Source organism: Nymphaea colorata, chromosome 4, assembly GCF_008831285.2.
Source record: "Nymphaea colorata isolate Beijing-Zhang1983 chromosome 4, ASM883128v2, whole genome shotgun sequence".
NCBI classification, from domain to species: Eukaryota; Viridiplantae; Streptophyta; class Magnoliopsida; order Nymphaeales; family Nymphaeaceae; genus Nymphaea; species Nymphaea colorata.
Genome location: NC_045141.1, coordinates 24,665,458 through 24,681,660, shown reverse-complemented (window position 1 = coordinate 24,681,660; position 16,203 = coordinate 24,665,458). Strand labels below are relative to the sequence as shown.

General features: G+C 39.7%; 2 protein-coding genes across 2 annotated transcripts; both read left to right on the top strand.

Moving 5' to 3' along the window:
* Positions 1-800: 800 nt before the first annotated feature.
* Positions 801-2,174, top strand: LOC116252333 (zinc finger protein ZAT5-like). The gene has a single exon (XM_031626509.2). It carries the CDS (start codon positions 1,045-1,047, stop codon positions 1,846-1,848), a length of 804 nt encoding a protein of 267 aa, XP_031482369.1. The 5' UTR covers positions 801-1,044; the 3' UTR covers positions 1,849-2,174.
* Positions 2,175-10,020: 7,846 nt separating this feature from the next.
* LOC116252826 (ras-related protein RABE1c) lies at positions 10,021-15,572 on the top strand. The gene is made up of 8 exons (XM_031627385.2): positions 10,021-10,261; positions 13,855-13,927; positions 14,007-14,107; positions 14,429-14,494; positions 14,589-14,686; positions 14,772-14,834; positions 14,911-15,003; positions 15,089-15,572. Exons 1-8 carry the CDS (start codon positions 10,189-10,191, stop codon positions 15,170-15,172), a joined length of 651 nt encoding a protein of 216 aa, XP_031483245.1. The 5' UTR covers positions 10,021-10,188; the 3' UTR covers positions 15,173-15,572.
* The last annotated feature ends 631 nt before the right edge of the window (positions 15,573-16,203 follow it).

Here is a 16,203-nt window from a genome sequence, read left to right as displayed (position 1 = left end):
TCTCTTCCCACTTTTCTTTCCCTGCCTTTTTTTTCTTCTCCCTTGTTTATTTGGGGTTTGGAAATTTATGAGGTGAGAATTTTCAGGTTGGGTGAACATGGATGCATGGTTTCATCATTTCCGTTTACTGTTTCTCGACACATGGCACAGAGATGTAAACACAAAGAGTTGAGGTTAACCACGCAAAGGACACTGTTGTGTACGTGCCTCACTCTCTCCTCCCCTTTCAGATACAAACACAAGAAAATGTTTAAAAAATAAAGCGAATCCCCGCTGTTGATCTGACCATCACCACCGTCCAGATCTCTTAATACCAACATCTTGGATGGTCTTAGTTAAATTCAGAATCTGCAGAAAAGCTAAGAACGGCGGTTTCCAGAAATCTACTGGTTCCCTGCAGCCATCGACGTCTGTCAATTAATTACTACGATCTGGCGCCACAAAATTAACAACTCCCCATCTCAAAACCCAACGAAAAGGAAGCCCGACTTTTCTTCTTTCACGGAACCGCTGGAAGCCAATAAACTGCAGCAGAAATATTTGTGATACTAGTCTGTCCTGGAGGGTGCAATTATTAGTGAAAAGCTAGCAGTTGTTGCTTGCTTTGTTCGAGTGTATAATTTTAGCATCTTTTTCTGTTACGCCTGCCTGTCTGAGGCTAAGCCTTACTTCCTTCCTTCAATCCCTACCTCTCCTTCACTACTTCCCCACCCTTCATTCTTTTCCTCTTTCTTTTTTTATCTTCTTAGGATGGTCTATATATAAAAAAGACATGCTTATAAAAAAAGGAAAACGGAACCATCTGGCAACCCTGCTTGCTTGCTTGCTTGCTTGCTTCTAGGACTCTTTCACGGTTACTCTTCACGGGGGAGACGAGGGCGGCTTTGACTGCACCCACTCTCTCACCTATAAATAACTCCTCCCCTCCTTGGTGATCCACCCTGCAAGGAAGATCCATAGACACCAACAACCTCCTTCCTCTCTCTCTCTCTCTCTCTCTTTCTCTGACTTTACTTCTTGTTCTTGTTCTTCCTGGCTGTGGGTATGGAGGCTACCGACGAAGCCATGGAAGTTGGTCACGGGGACCTCAGCCACATAGTGAAGGGGAAGCGGACCAAGAGGCACCGGCAGTCGCCTGCGCCTGCCATGGCGAGCTCAACCAGTGATGAGCGGGTGATGGCATCTCCGGCGGCGACGACATCGACCGCGGAGTTCAGCTACAGCGCCGAGGAAGACGAGGACATGGCGAATTGCCTCATTCTCCTGGCTCAGAGCGGCGGGGATGGGCCGAAGCCGAATTCGCCGGGGGGGGCGGTGGAGACGGGGACGGATGCTCGAGCGACGAACTTTGTGAGCAAGCGGGGGCCGGATTTGTATGAGTGCAAGACGTGCAGCAAGTGCTTCCCTTCGTTCCAGGCGCTGGGGGGGCACCGGGCTAGCCACAAGAAGCCCAAGGCCGGAGAAGAGAAAGAGAAGGCGGTAGCCGCCGCTCCGTCGGAAGAGGAGGGGTTCAGGTTGTTCAAGGTGGCAAGCATGGCGGTGGTGATGCAGCAGCAGCAGCAAGGAGGGGGCAAGGCGGGAGGGAAACCGAAGGTGCACGAGTGCTCCATCTGCGGATCGGAATTCACATCTGGGCAGGCTCTCGGCGGGCACATGAGGCGCCACCGCATCGTTTCAGATTCGCCCGACTCCAAGAAACCAAAGAATGCATTCACTCTCGATCTCAACCTGCCGGCCCCCGACGACTCTGAGCCGGCTTCCGAGTTCTCAGACTTCAAACCCGGCTCCGACTTCACAAGGCCGAAGCCAACGCTCATGTTTCCTACCTTGGTGGATTGTCATAATTGAAAGAATTACAGAAAGGGAGAAGCAGCAGCAAAGAAACAAGAAAGAATTAGCAAGGAAGACACCCACATCTTTCCTCGACCTCTCTCTCTCTCTCTCTCTTGGTTCTTTTCCATTTGATTGGCCTGAATCTGTCAGGCCTGAAACCAACCGATGGGCGGGGAAAACCTGGGCATTACCACTGTGAATAAACTGTTAAAAAGATTCATTGAATTCTTTTCATTTTTTCCCTTCTAAAGATCATTTTATCTCTCCATTCATAGTATTGTTACCGCTACAATCTTCTTCATTGCTGATTCACTGTAAATGGGTATTCTTCTTTTTCTTTTTTTTGCCTGTTTTCTTTTGGGGAAGGTGATGGTTTGTTATAATAGTCTGGTACACACAGGTGTTACGGCAACGTGGTGGAGAAGTGCCCCACTGCAGAGGAAAGAGAGATGCTAAACTCTCTCTCTCTCTCTCTCTTCAATTTGAAGATTGACCGCCCCTCATGAGAGGGGAGAGTTGGGGAGGTGTGGAGCACTCTTCTCCTTTCGGCCACAGCCACCCAAGCAAAGTCGCGGATTAGGTTCGAGCTTTCATGTTTGGCCCACCAAACTAAAACTGTTGGGTAGATGAAAAGAGCAACAAAGCAATCCAAATGAAAAAAATGTATATAATAACTAAACAGATAAATGCTTGACATGATTGAAACTCAATGAATGAGATGCATGCAACTCACTCACTCTCTCTCTAGAACCAATGGCTTACATCACCATTCTCTCTCTCTCTCTCTCTCTCTCTCTCTAGAACCAAGGCTTATGTCACGCTTCTTTCATGTCCTTAGTGTTTTAGGTTGTCCAAGTCGTTGGTCGGTGCTGGATAAGGCGGTCGGTTAGCTCGGTTAATCTTTTTTGAGATCATATGATGTCTTCTCAAACCAGCATTCAGGGAACCCACCACTATAGAAAGGAGGCGACCTTTTTTGTTGTATGAGAAAATAAAGTTAGAAGTTATTGAATGATCCGCAATTAAAAGTTCGAAAGCAGATTTATCATTATTATAATATATATGTAGGCAAAAGTGGTAGTAGGTTTGTGTGGAAATCACTGAGTGGGTTCAGCCTAGGTCTATCATGCGGCTGGGATTGTTTTACAGTATAGCCATTCTGACCTGAACCAACTTTTTGATTAGCACCAGTCACGATCCCAACCTTATCATATTGAACACATTGATCAGCATAGCCAAAGCTTTGGGGCCCCTTGAGATGGAAATTTCTGATATTTGTCCGAGTCCCTTTACATCAGCTAAATTAGTAGACAAAACATACACATAAGTAAACAACACAACACTGCATACTAACCACATTATGGCGTCGGATTAACTAGCTAAATTAAACCCGATTACCGGCTCCGCCGGCCCTCTGATTATGACTTATTATAACCTAGCCGGCCATTAAAGTGATTAGCACTCTAGACCTAGTTGTTTTCCACCAAGACATCCAGTAGCTAATACAAGTGGGGCTCAAGGCGTTGGGTGCACGCCTGGGCTGCCTAATTTGCTCACTCAAGTGCATGTGGTGATCGAGACGAGCTAGTTTGTTTACAAGACAATGCGTGCTTTGGATGTTTCTTTGGACTTGTGGCAGAAGAAGATTAGGTTGTCCACATTTTTCAGTTTGGAATATACGTACGTTGTGCATTCAAGTTTGGAACAACTGAGGCGGCTGGTTGGCATTGTGGGGCTTGCAAGAGTTGCTTCTCCTAATAATCTTAATGTTAAAAAGAAAGTATAATTTCGTTTCCCTTTCCGCGAATTTGCAACCAAAAGAAAATATTTTGCACCATTGGTTATTTTGCAGTTGCAGTGTTTGTTAGTATTCTTGGGTGAACAGTTGAGTGCCAAATATCTGAATCTAGGCTTTTACTTCCCTTAGAAGCATGTTTTCTTTTTTGCTGATGTTATGGTAGTGTCTACATGTTCTACTAAACAGGACGTTACAGGGGTTGATCTCTCAAAAAAGGCAAAAGGAAACCATAGGTAGCCCCGAAAGGCATAGCATAGCTAGTCGGACTGTCGTCAATTAGATTCCCGTGGTTACTGCTTCTCTGGACGGCGGATGGTGGTAGTGTGACACTCTAGTTGACAGGTGTACCTCGAGTCTATCCAAGTTTGAAAGCAGCCTTGGACCCTGGGTGGGGGGAAGAAAAGAGTGGAGCGCTTTGACCCTTCTTTGGGTGGCTTCCGCTTGCTTTAAAGGAAACCATAGGTGAATTATCTGGCTTGATCCTACAAAATTTGAAAACCGACTAGCCGACCCACTTTATCATTATGAACTCTATTCAGTTTCATGTTAACGGGCCATCTCGATCGGCTAGCCAGCTAGCTCACATGCGTCCTTATATAGGGTCCCACATGATTAGGGCAGTCCAGCCCCATGGACACCCCCCCCCCCCCCACCTTGTGAGAACTCCCTTGCAACCTCCACTTCACTTCACTTGCAAGCAATGAGAAGGGAGGAAAATATGTTGAAGCTGTAACCAATATTCAGCCAACAGATTGATGTTGGTGCTTATTTTAAAGCTACTTTATTTTCTAGGGAACCATTGAGCGCTTGGAATTAAGGTCCCCAATACATCTCAAATTAAAGTTTATTTGAGATATATGGAATTCAAGTTGAAGGTTTACTGCAAATCCATGGTATAATCCATTTATACTTCAACCAATTAGAGATTTCAGATACTTTCTATTAGGCTAATCAATCACGCAGTTGTTAGACTAATGAAAAGTGCAGATGACCAGTTAATAACAAGATTAATATTATATCGAATAAAAGATATGATAATGCGCAAAATCCTAAGTCCAGAATGTTTCCATGCATCTTCCAATGAAAGCTAGTGCAAGTTGACACTCAACTCTCTTGATTGAAATTGATTAACTAGATTTCCTTTTCCTTCTTGCATGATTGGAACGAGTGGGAGCTGTTTTTAGTCAAAATTCTTGCTTGGTGGGTGCTACACTCCAAGGTGGGGAAGAACTGAGTGAAGAACGTGGGGGTCAGTATATGGCGGCCGTGTGTTGTGGCGTCAATCCGATGTAGTAAAGGTTGACTGTGCCGTTATGTGTGCACCGGTTAAGTACGCAATAAAAGAAGGAGGATGTTTTTATAATTTAAAAAAAAAAAATGTGTTCTTTGTAGCATTTCACTTTCTTTATTTTCATTTTTATTTTTATTTTTTTTGCATGAACGAGAGAGGTACTTTTATGATTAACCATATAATTTTCATGCACTAATATGGTGCATATAACCAGCTTTGATCCAGATGGCCGGCTGTGTAAGATAGGCTCGAGTGGGAGAAGCTCTCCCTTTCTTAGCTATCTCGCTTAGTTGGACTTGAGACAGGACAGCTCTCCTTCCTCATGTGTTTGCTATCGCGTTTACATCTCATATTCTTTTACAAGAAAGAAAGAAGATCATGCTAGAATTCTATGTTGTCATGTGTTGGAGGTAGCCAGATGGCTAAAGATTAAAAACTCATCATAAAAAACACCAAAAATCGTTTGCTAAAAAGCATCATCAACTATTGTTGTTGTATGATAAACTGTCACAAATTAATGTTAAGTGACAGCTGTTTTTTAGTAACAAATTTTTAATTTTTAATCATCTGACAACATGCAGTACACAACAACATAAAAGTCTTCTACATATGCGTATGTATGTGTGTGTGACTTATGATAAAAAAAAACTATGTAAGAGGATTTATTGTCATCTAGATGAGCAACAAATAATCTAATCAGTAAAAAGTATCACTAGCTGGCGTGATCTCTTGTATACTATTATGACCATCTGATGCCTGTTAGATGGATTTGTCCCACTCAGAATTTGGAGCTTGTGTAGATCATGGGTCTAAAAATGATACCTCTCAAGTTTATCAATGCACCCGAGAGTTTGGTTTATCGGGTGGCACATAGCGTTTACTCTTAAATTGAAATCAACAAAATGAACATCTTCTTGATTTGCATCTCGTAGTAGAGCTTTCTGATCTTTTATTATTTACTCTTTATGGGATGTCAAAGAATTTGAAATCTCATAGGTGAAGGAGAGAGCTGATCTAGTCGTCAGTCACTCGAATCAAATTTTGCCATAGATCTGATGTTCCAGCCGTCAGATGACCTCGCATCAATGGTGGAGATCTTAAATCCCCTTGACAATATACTTTGACAGGACGTGCATCTCCTTGCTGCTAAGTCGTCCTAAAGATGCCCTAACTTTTCTTGAAGCTGCAAGCGAAAGAAATCTATAGCACATGAAGAATCTTTGTGTTTGATGAAGTTGGAATTGTGGAATTCTAAAATTAGGATTTTCGTTTTTCATGAAATAGGAGATGCATTATCAAACAAAGAATTTTGATTCCGGAATTTATAGACTCGTTGTTGAATCAGAATTTCAAAATTGTGATTTTGCCCCAATGATGGAATTCTGATTCCAAAATTTTAAATTTTTTTCATCTCTTTAAGACGCATGTCATCATGATGGTTTTAATTCATCAATTCTAGAATTTTAATTCTTGTTTTATCAAACACATCATTTCAAAATTCTAAACTGTTAACCCTAAAGGAAAATTAGAACCCAAAGTGGAATTTTGTTTCTAGAATTTTAATCCTAGAATCCAAATTCAAGGTCATCAAACGCCAATATAATACATAAATCAAAACTAAGACAAGAATTTGAAAATCCAATTACGTGACTGCACCAAGAAGATCAAGGGTGGAAGCAACTCTGTTTTCAAAGCAAATTTCTTGGCCACCAATCAAGGAAGAGCTTCATCCAGTCAAACTAAGACCATTTATCAGCTGACTTTTTCAATTCTTAGATGAAATGGACTCAAATATTAGTTTTTTAGAAGCAAGAACTGCATAATTAAAGATGCTTTATGTATTTGAGTTGGGCTCATTCTTGCATAATAACCGACTCAAAATGTGTGAATATAGGATATAGTGTATTTACTTGCAACTGAATCTGCATCCAATTGAATATTTTATTCAAATATGTATGAATACATACAAAATCTCAGCGACCCAATCATATATGAACACTAATCTTTTTGAAAATTAGTTAAGAGAGCCTTTCTTCTTTACATGTCTGATCTCTATAATAATTAAGAGTTCGAGCGAAATTAATTAAAAGGATATGGTTCATTCGACTTCAATTATTGGTCTCTTGGCTTTTCCATATGATCTGGTTTGAAGTTAATTATGGAAAGCTTTCTCTTCTTCATCTGAATTTTGGGCCCACTTGTAAACTCGAGAAAATGGTAGTAGAAAACAGCGAATCCTAAGTTACTCCTCTGGATTGCAAAAAGTGGATGTGCGATACTATAGTTGACAGGTATATCACGCTCCACCCACGTCCCAAAGCAACACTAGAGTAGATCATGAGGAAATGGAGAAGGGGCTTCGACCTCTTTGAGATATCTCATTCATTACCGACTGCTTCAACAAAAAAGTTAGGTATTAATATTTGTCTCCTGCAAAATGCATATTTATTGAATCCAAAACTGCTTGAAGTCGGTCGGATTCCGAACCAAGTTGGATCTGGATTAAGTTATAGAAACCTAATCAGATTTGGAACTAAGCGCCAAATCTGGTTGATTGATGGTTCCTACCTACCTGGGGCTGTCGGTGGGATCTGATCCCGTGGGATCAGGCCGATTCAAGTCACTCCCTTCAACAGATTGGATCCACCAGGTACGTACCTTGTTCCGGACAACTTGATCGGATGATTCAGACACAGTTCATGCATCTGACTGCCCCACAAGGTACTCTGGTCTTATATCCTGCCTTAATTTCATTCTGGATCAAATTGGGAGATGAAAATTAATTATTGGATCTTAATTTGACATATTTTAGCATTTTGGATGACTCGAGAGAGATATTCCCAAGAAGCTGAAGCTCCTCCTCCTTTTCCCCCCTGTTTTCAGGGTTCAAAGCTACTTCGAAACTTCGGTGAAAAGCAGAACACCTGTCAACTAAGTGTCGTCGACCCAAGATTTGCAGTTTAGGGGAGTAGTGCATTTTGGATTATTAGGAAGACTCTCGTTCAGGTGCGAATGGCGCACTATAACTGAAGTCTTGTGTACGAACCGAGCCCAGTCTGGTTTGGCATGAGCCAACAAGAGAGGGTTGGGAAGTAAAGAGTTGGGATATATATATATATGGTTTTGAGATTTGGGTTTCTTTTTTCAGCTGTACTAGTACCAAATTTGAGTGAATTTGATCTCTATTATATTATTTTGATTAATAGAAACGACGATCCAAACACGAACCGTTCAGGCGTAGATTAGTCCTTTTGTCACAACTCATAAGGCAGAAGCAGCTGGGACTTTGTGGGGAACAATCGGCTATTTGCGTGTTTTATGCATTGGTAATCACAATACAACATGACAAAAACAAAATGAATCCAAATCCAATTTCTCTGGAACTGGGATTTAGATTTCGTTTATAAGCATTGTATTCGGTTCCAAATTCAAGTCCATTTAAGTCGAACTTGGTAAGTAGATCCGCTCGAGTTTGAACCATTTATGTGATCCCAATATAACTCAAGACAGATTTCCTGCTACCGGAAGCGGCGGATTCCACCTGATTCATTTTTGACGTTGTGTACTGCATTTAGGTCCCTGAGTCTCAACTCTCAAGGCATGAATATCCACTTTGTTTTGGATCCAAACAACTTTGTTGATGAGCAGCTCAAACAAGGAGTGACTTGATCCTAATTTTCATCGAGTCTGTTTGGTTGTTGGGTTCAAACAGGGGGTTCCAATATCCGGGTTCTTCGTATCATTATGATTTTGGAACAGAATTATCTATCGAATAGGAGACTCGCCTCATGTTGAACCTATTGCCTGTCTGACCAACGATGCTACGATTCCAGTTGACTTGATTCGAGTCTAAGAGTCATCTAATTTCGATTTTCAAAAATTTTCACGGGTAAAAACAATATCATTATTTTACTTATATATTTGTTTCAAAAAGTTGAGTGCCTAGTTATTAACTTTTAAAAATTGAACAGTCATTTGTTATTTATTCAATTGTAAGATACGAATTCGGATTTTTTTTTTCTAAATAAAAAGTGATAGGCTGATTGAATCGGACCGGGTTTGACCCTGTCCACCTAATCTGGATTTTCCCAGTCAAGATCCAACCCAGTTAGGCCTGCCATGTAACAGTCTATTTACAAAGAGTCAAGTCAACTAGGGTTCCACTCGAACTTGCCTGTATAAACAAACTCAAGTTTGAGTTAGAAACTCTGGTTATAAACAAGTTAAGTCTGAGTTACATGAGCTCCACTGTGTTTAAACTCTACTTGCTCTTCTCTGTTTGTAATCTTCAGGAACATGTCAGTAATCTTTTATGAATTTTAATACTTTTTTTTGGTTTTTTCATGTCTTTATATATATATATATATAAAGCAAAAGCTACTGTTTGGGATTCAAACTTAGGTATCGGGTCCGCTTGATTGACATTTGAAAACCATGGAATTTTTCATTTTTCTACAGGCTGACATCATACGGTTTTGAGGAGGACACCCCGAATGAGGATAATTTGTTCTTATTATAAATAAATAAAATAAAATAAAATTGTTTACATGTATCCGATGTACTTTATATTTACCAATAATAAAAATCCGTTGTCTTAACTAAAATAAGAAATAAAAATAAGTAATGCACCGCGCCACTTTTAAATTGGTTACTGGGTCGATTTGCCATTTTAATAACATTAATTTTCTTTGTATAATACACGAATTGTAAAATTTCTATGTGCAAATTTCTTTTGGAAAGGCAAGAGAGTCATCATTTCTAGTTCAAACTAACCACAAACCTTTAAATCAAACAATATATGACGATTAAAAAAAAATTCATAAAAGGTAGAACACAAGAAAAAAAAATAAATTTTGCCTATATTCAATTAATAGAAACGAAGTTTTTTTCGTATTACTCAAACTTTTATTTATAAATTTTTTTTATATACATATTAAATGAGATTTTTCCGAATGTGATTAAATCGGGTTATAGTTCGGGTCAGGTATGCTGGTTCCTGGCTCCCGCTTACTCGGATTTCCCGGGGTTTTAGGGTAAAATTCACCGCTCCTTTTTCCCGGAAATCGTTTTCCTTTTTCTGCTTCTTCCTTTTCACTCCCTCCATTCTTTTTCTCGTTTATTTTTTTTTTTCCCCTGAAAAATCCCCGCCCCCCCTTTTCGTTATTTTTTTGGAAATCGGCAGCTCTCCGAACCAGAGAGGAAAAGAGATCGATCGAACGATCGATCTGCCTCGTGGTTTGCATATCCTCCTCCCGATCGCGTAGCGATGGCTGCCGCGCCGACTAGAGCTCGAGCGGACTACGACTACCTCATCAAGCTCCTTCTCATCGGTGATAGCGGTACGATCGGTCTCTTCCGATTAGGGTTTCTTCTTTGGCTCTGATTATCTGGTTTTCATCTGCTTTTCTTTTTGCCTTTTGGCGTGGTTAATTTTGTTGCTTTTCCTGTTTTTTTTTATTTGTTTCAATTTATTGATCCTTGTGGGTTCTTAATGTGAAGAACGGCCAAAAAAAGGGTCTGGTTGGCAGAGAAATGTGCTGGTTTATGATGAGGAGCGGTGCGAATATTGGCTGTCATGATGTTGATTTCATGGTTAGGAAGAAAAATCTTCCGAATTGTGTCGGTTTCGGTGTGTGGATTGTGGCTTGAGAAAGGAGAGGAACTTTTTTGGTTCGCGGTGAGCAGTTGTAGATTGAAAGGTTCTGCTGTCTCTCGCGTTGTTTTCTTCATCCTAGCTGTAGCTCGGGGACTTAAGATTTAGCAAAAATTGGTTCGTGCGCCTGTTTTTTTTTGTTGCGGAAATTGAAGATCACAACGTATGAGGATCTTGGTGCATGTGGTGCATTACACGGTTGGAATTCTCGTTGGTTCTGATTGCGAACCTCAATCCACACTGAATTATGTTAAAATGTTACTCTCTGGGGCTTCGTCGGCGAATTTGAAGATGGTGAGAGTTCTGCGTTGATTCCTCTTCCATTTGGGGCGTCCAACCTGATGACCGCACCTAGATCTGGGATTTCGTGTAACCATATGACAAGAACAATGCCTAAGAGGAGACATGACACGTTTTGAGTTCATCTGTTGTAATAGGAAACGGAGACATGGGTGCCTTCACGGTGCAGTTCTCCTTGTGGTCTACTTACGAGGAGAAGGGGACCTGTTTTGCATGTGGAGCAGCTTAGGTAATGACGAATTCCGCCGAAATAATGATTTAGTGATTAGATGATTGGTCGACGATGTAAAAAACTAGCTTTACTTTTTGGCATGCCTTAATTGGAGTTGAAAAATTTGTAATGGAATGTGCTCAGAAATCTGAAGACAAGGTGTCAACCACTGATAACGGTTTCAGAGAAAAAGAAATCAGTTTTATAGATTCATAGTCGGTTGGTTAAATGCAGTCCTCCGAGAATAACTAGGAAGAAATAACTCTAGCAACAGGGAAAGAGAACTCCTAAGACTAAGAGTAGCCCTTCCTCGAGGAGCTAACACTAAGAATTGAGAGATTAGTAAAAGCAAATTGGAGCAAGTGTTGGATTGTCAGTTGTAACGTAAAAGATATCAGTGATGTTCCTGGTTTTCTTTGACCATTTAAGTGGTAATGTTCTTCGGTAGCAAGATTGTAAAACAAAGTAATAGAATGAGATAGGCGGAAAATGGCAAAAAGTGGTCGGGGAAGAGGTAAAAGGTTGATAAAAGTGAACTGAAAGCAGAAAAAGCATACTGATAGGGAGACGACAGACAAAAATTGAGGTTTATGGAGAAGAGAACATATGGGGAAGAAGCACAAGAGAGTGTGAACAAACAGAGAGGTCTTCACTCATGGGATGACAACTTGAATTCTTTAAAAATTCATGAGAAGAAAACCAGAAATGGAGAGGAAGGAGGAGCATTGAGCCTGGATTCCATTCCACAGTACTGCAGCTTGGTCAAACTAGTATAATGTCTAGGGCATGGAGTGTGCTGTATCACGACAATATCAAACCCCTTAAAGAAGCACATGTATTTCTTTGCTTACATAGTTTCCTGTAGATATAGAATGTCATTGATAATGTCTAGTTGATACCAGAGAATGACATTGTACATCAATAAATTTTAGTGATTTCCTGTTCCGTTTTCTGTTCTCCTCTTTTAACTGCTGAAAAAATCTTCTTCTTGAGCATCTTCTGTACCCACTAAATTTTTTTGTTATTTTATTACTGTTTTAAATTGTTTTTGTTTCATTCTGTTGCTAATGTATTTTATAGGTGCTGTTTTGCCGATGCATCAATCTAAAATAATACATCTTGGCTTTAGTGTTTTATTTTGTTGTTTTGAATTTTTTTATTTAGTAATCCTTTCTTAGTTGGTCTTTATCTTCCATTTTCTTTTGTCTTGTTAACACTTTGTATTGTTCTTTTTATTGTACTGGTTTAATATTTGGGAAGTTATATGTTTTCACTTTTTGCCTCTTGTAGTTCTTTGGTTGGTTCTATTCAGTTGTTGTGCTTGATCTCTTGTCATCTTAGTCTGTGTTTTGCGTGAGTTTTATCTAGTGCTTTTTAGGTCTGTAACCATTGTGAACTTAAACTGTATCACACAACTTCTCCAATTTGACTGTTGGATCACATCTGCTTATATAGGAGCTACATTTTATGTTCCACAAAATCTTGAGTATCTGTAGCATCCATGTGACATAGAACTTAAACATTGTGGTTTAGGTTGAGCACCTAGTTAGTTTGACCTTGAGGGAATTTTACTGGATTTTTTCAATAGTTTGTTTGGGAGAGTTGGTCAGTTGAACTGCTGCCCAATATTTCATGATTTGCCACGAACTTTTCTTGTGAATTCAGAAACTCAAATAAATTTCTGTTCATGTTTGGGAAGATGAAAGTTTTGTTACTTAAGTTATCATCATGAGCAGCATGAGCCATTGAGTCTTGAATCTTGATACCTGTGGTTTTTTCTACATATCTTGAATCTGTTGATGTAGAATTGTCTCCTGGCATATGTACTGGATTCCTTTCTACTCTCGGTGCTAGCTTGTTTCCTGTTAGTTGACTTGTGATGGGCCTCATGGCATTTTTATCAAATGTATTTGCAAACATCGGAAACACTTTTGTTTCCTGCTAAGCGTTATTGTCCAATATTGGATGCCTTTGTTAACTAAAGAGACTTTTCCAGTTGTTCAACAGTTTGCTGCTTTCTTAATATGGCTTCGTTCTATTTGATGGTATTATTTGTTTTCATGGACAAGCAGTACCTTTGAAAGATTTATTCCATATGAATGGCCCTTTGAAGTTTTTTTTTTTTTTTTGAGAAGTGTGCCATCTCGACTAATCTAATGCTTGAACTAAGCTCCGCACTAAGCATTTTCCATTACATCAGCACCCACCTGAGGGATTTGGTCTGAACAGTTAGTCCAGTAGGGTTCTTGGTGACATTTGGCTGGTAAATCTATCTGATCGATCATATCGGAGATAACAGTTCTTTTTTTTTTGGAAAAGTCCTTGTGTATTCACTTCTAATGGATCAAGCGATGAGGTCAAGTAGTCCTTTTCTTTAGCCCTGCACTTGTCCAACTAGTCAGCTAACTCTCTCTCTCTCTCTCTCTCTCTCTCTCTCTATATATATATATATATATATATACATGCACACACACATGCACGTGTATGTATGTATAATCTTTATATAGATCTGTATTTATTCTTTATATAAATATATAATATTTCTTTATAGTCAATCGTTGCTGAGTTTGTATATTAGAGCAAAAATTACTTTTAAACTTAATAGTTTGTGAGATAACAATTTTTTATCTTCTATGTGCTTTGGTGCACCATGAACATGAAGGTTACTTTCCTGCTTCATGATACTGAATAGCAGTTAGTGAATGTCGTTAACTTGTTATGTAGCTACGTCTCAAATGTTTCTGAATGTAATTGATTATTCTTTGCAGGGGTTGGAAAGAGTTGCCTCCTCCTGCGTTTTTCTGATGACTCATTTACCACTAGCTTTATTACCACAATAGGGTTTGTCCTTGGAACTCCGATTCTATAATCCTCATGCCATGGATAATCTGAAGTGCAATATTTGGCATTTGTCTACCAGGATTGACTTCAAGATTCGAAACATTGAACTTGATGGCAAGCGTATCAAACTGCAGATTTGGGATACAGCTGGTCAGGAACGCTTCCGGACAATCACAACAGGTATTTGTCAGCCTAGTTGTCCTTCATTTTAGGAAAGATTAAAAATCATGGTAGGGTGTTAATTAAACTGAAATCTGAACAACGTCTGCATCCTTCCTTTTTAGCTATTCTCTCTCTCTGTGTGTCTCTCCTGCATGCGTGCAGAACCACAGTACACAAAAAATGAGAGAACTACAGAGCGACTCATAATGTTTAATGTATCTTATTACTGGTTTTATGTTATCCCTCTTTTCAAACACCTTGCAATGTTTGAAGTTTAGTGGTGGAATGAGCCTTACAAAATGCTGACAGTCTGTCTGTCTATTCTATTGTTTTATGAAGCTTATTACAGGGGAGCCATGGGTATCTTGCTTGTATATGATGTCACTGATGAGTCTTCCTTCAACAGTATTTTCTCCTTACTCTAGTCTTATTATCTTCATTCTTACACGTGCTCTTCTAGTTACCTGTTTTTAGACGATTTTGTCCATGATCCACACAGACATTCGTAATTGGATTAGGAACATAGAGCAGCATGCATCTGACAATGTTAACAAGATATTGGTTGGTAACAAGGCCGACATGGATGAGAGCAAACGTGTAAGTGAAGTAAATTGTCTATTCTCTGGATCCTTTGGAAACTCTGTTAGCACCAAAATAATGCTGGAATTGATCACTCTTACAGGCTGTACCAACGTCACGAGGTCAGGCACTAGCTGATGAGTATGGAATCAAGTTCTTTGAGACTGTAAGTAGTTTGCAGTTATGACTTGATCTCATATCTTATGCATTACTTTTCAATCCTAAGCCAATTTTTCATGCAGAGTGCCAAGACCAACTTTAACGTGGAGCAGGTTTTCTTTTCCATTGCTAGAGATATAAAGCAGAGACTTGCAGATAGTGATTCCAAAGTTGAGGTTAGATGATTTTCTGATTACATTTCTTCGTCTGTGCACTAGCAAATCATGTGTTTTGATATGTGATGCTTCGTCTTCGGGGCAGCCCCAGGCGATCAAGATTAGCAAACCCGATCCAGCTCAAGGCCCTGGCGATGCTGCACCGAAATCAGCTTGCTGTGGATCTTGAACTCTGTACATAAAGAATGCTGCACCCAAATCAGCTTATGGACGTGCGGTCAAGGAGTGGAGGATGTCATTTCATATTGCAAGGGCCTTTAGCTACATCATGTGCAGTATGATAACATGTATTTTGAACCTGTGAGTGCTCGTGTTTCCTACCGTATTTGGTACGTCAGGCAGCTAGAAAAGTTGGAGTCTGGCAGTCTTTTCTTGCTTTTGTTTCACCTTGTCCGTTTGTTTCTTTTGTTTTCCTGTTATTAATTCTCTAAGTTCTTGGATAAGTGTGTTGTCAAGTTTTTTCTTGGTGATAATTATCGCTCCCCCAACATGTTGGGGAGCGAATCGAAAGATTCCAGAAACCATTTTTGTAACTTTAGTTTCCATTGGGTGTGCTCATTACCATTTAACCTCGTCTCTTGGGTATTTGTCCAGCTTTTCCATAAAAGTTGCTTATACTTCTTTCCACCAATCATATGGTGGCCCCACCAACCACAAGCTTATTCTTTTTATGAATCCTTTGAATTTAGCTGAGAACTTGCCTGTCCATAGACAGTTGCGGATATGGATATTATCGTGATTTGCACTGGGAAAGAACCCATGGAACTGAAATAATTCACTCGGAACACCTTCTAAAAGATTGTGCGGTACGATTGGTTCAAATGAATGCTTACTGAATGATTCTTCCATGATGGAATCTGATAAGTGAGTAAAGATTATGCGGTACGATTGGATCAAATAAACACTTACTTCTTCCATGATGGAATCTGATAAGTGAGTAGGGAAATTGAAAGAATAAAAGTGAATTAAACCTCAAAGAAATTCTGATTCTACCCAGATTGAATCTGGGTAGAATAAATAGAGGGAGAACAAAAATAGAAATGTGGATCTAGGCTTGGATATTCAAGATTGGAGAAGATACTTAAATAGATTCGGAAGTAAGGAACAATAAATATGACGTATGAAAATAAGAGTTTCTATTCGTAAGATTTGGACGGATCCGTAGGCAAGGACGAATTATAGTAATTTGTTTTAATCGTA

Bases quoted from the DNA above. Each gene is read 5' to 3' on its own strand.
- LOC116252333 (XM_031626509.2), top strand. From the start codon at position 1,045: ATGGAGGCTACCGACGAAGCCATGGAAGTTGGTCACGGGGACCTCAGC.
- LOC116252826 (XM_031627385.2), top strand. From the start codon at position 10,189: ATGGCTGCCGCGCCGACTAGAGCTCGAGCGGACTACGACTACCTCATC. The intron at 10,262-13,854 runs GTACGATCGGTC...TATTCTTTGCAG, and splicing joins CCTTCTCATCGGTGATAGCG to GGGTTGGAAAGAGTTGCCTC. The intron at 13,928-14,006 runs GTTTGTCCTTGG...TTTGTCTACCAG, and splicing joins AGCTTTATTACCACAATAGG to GATTGACTTCAAGATTCGAA.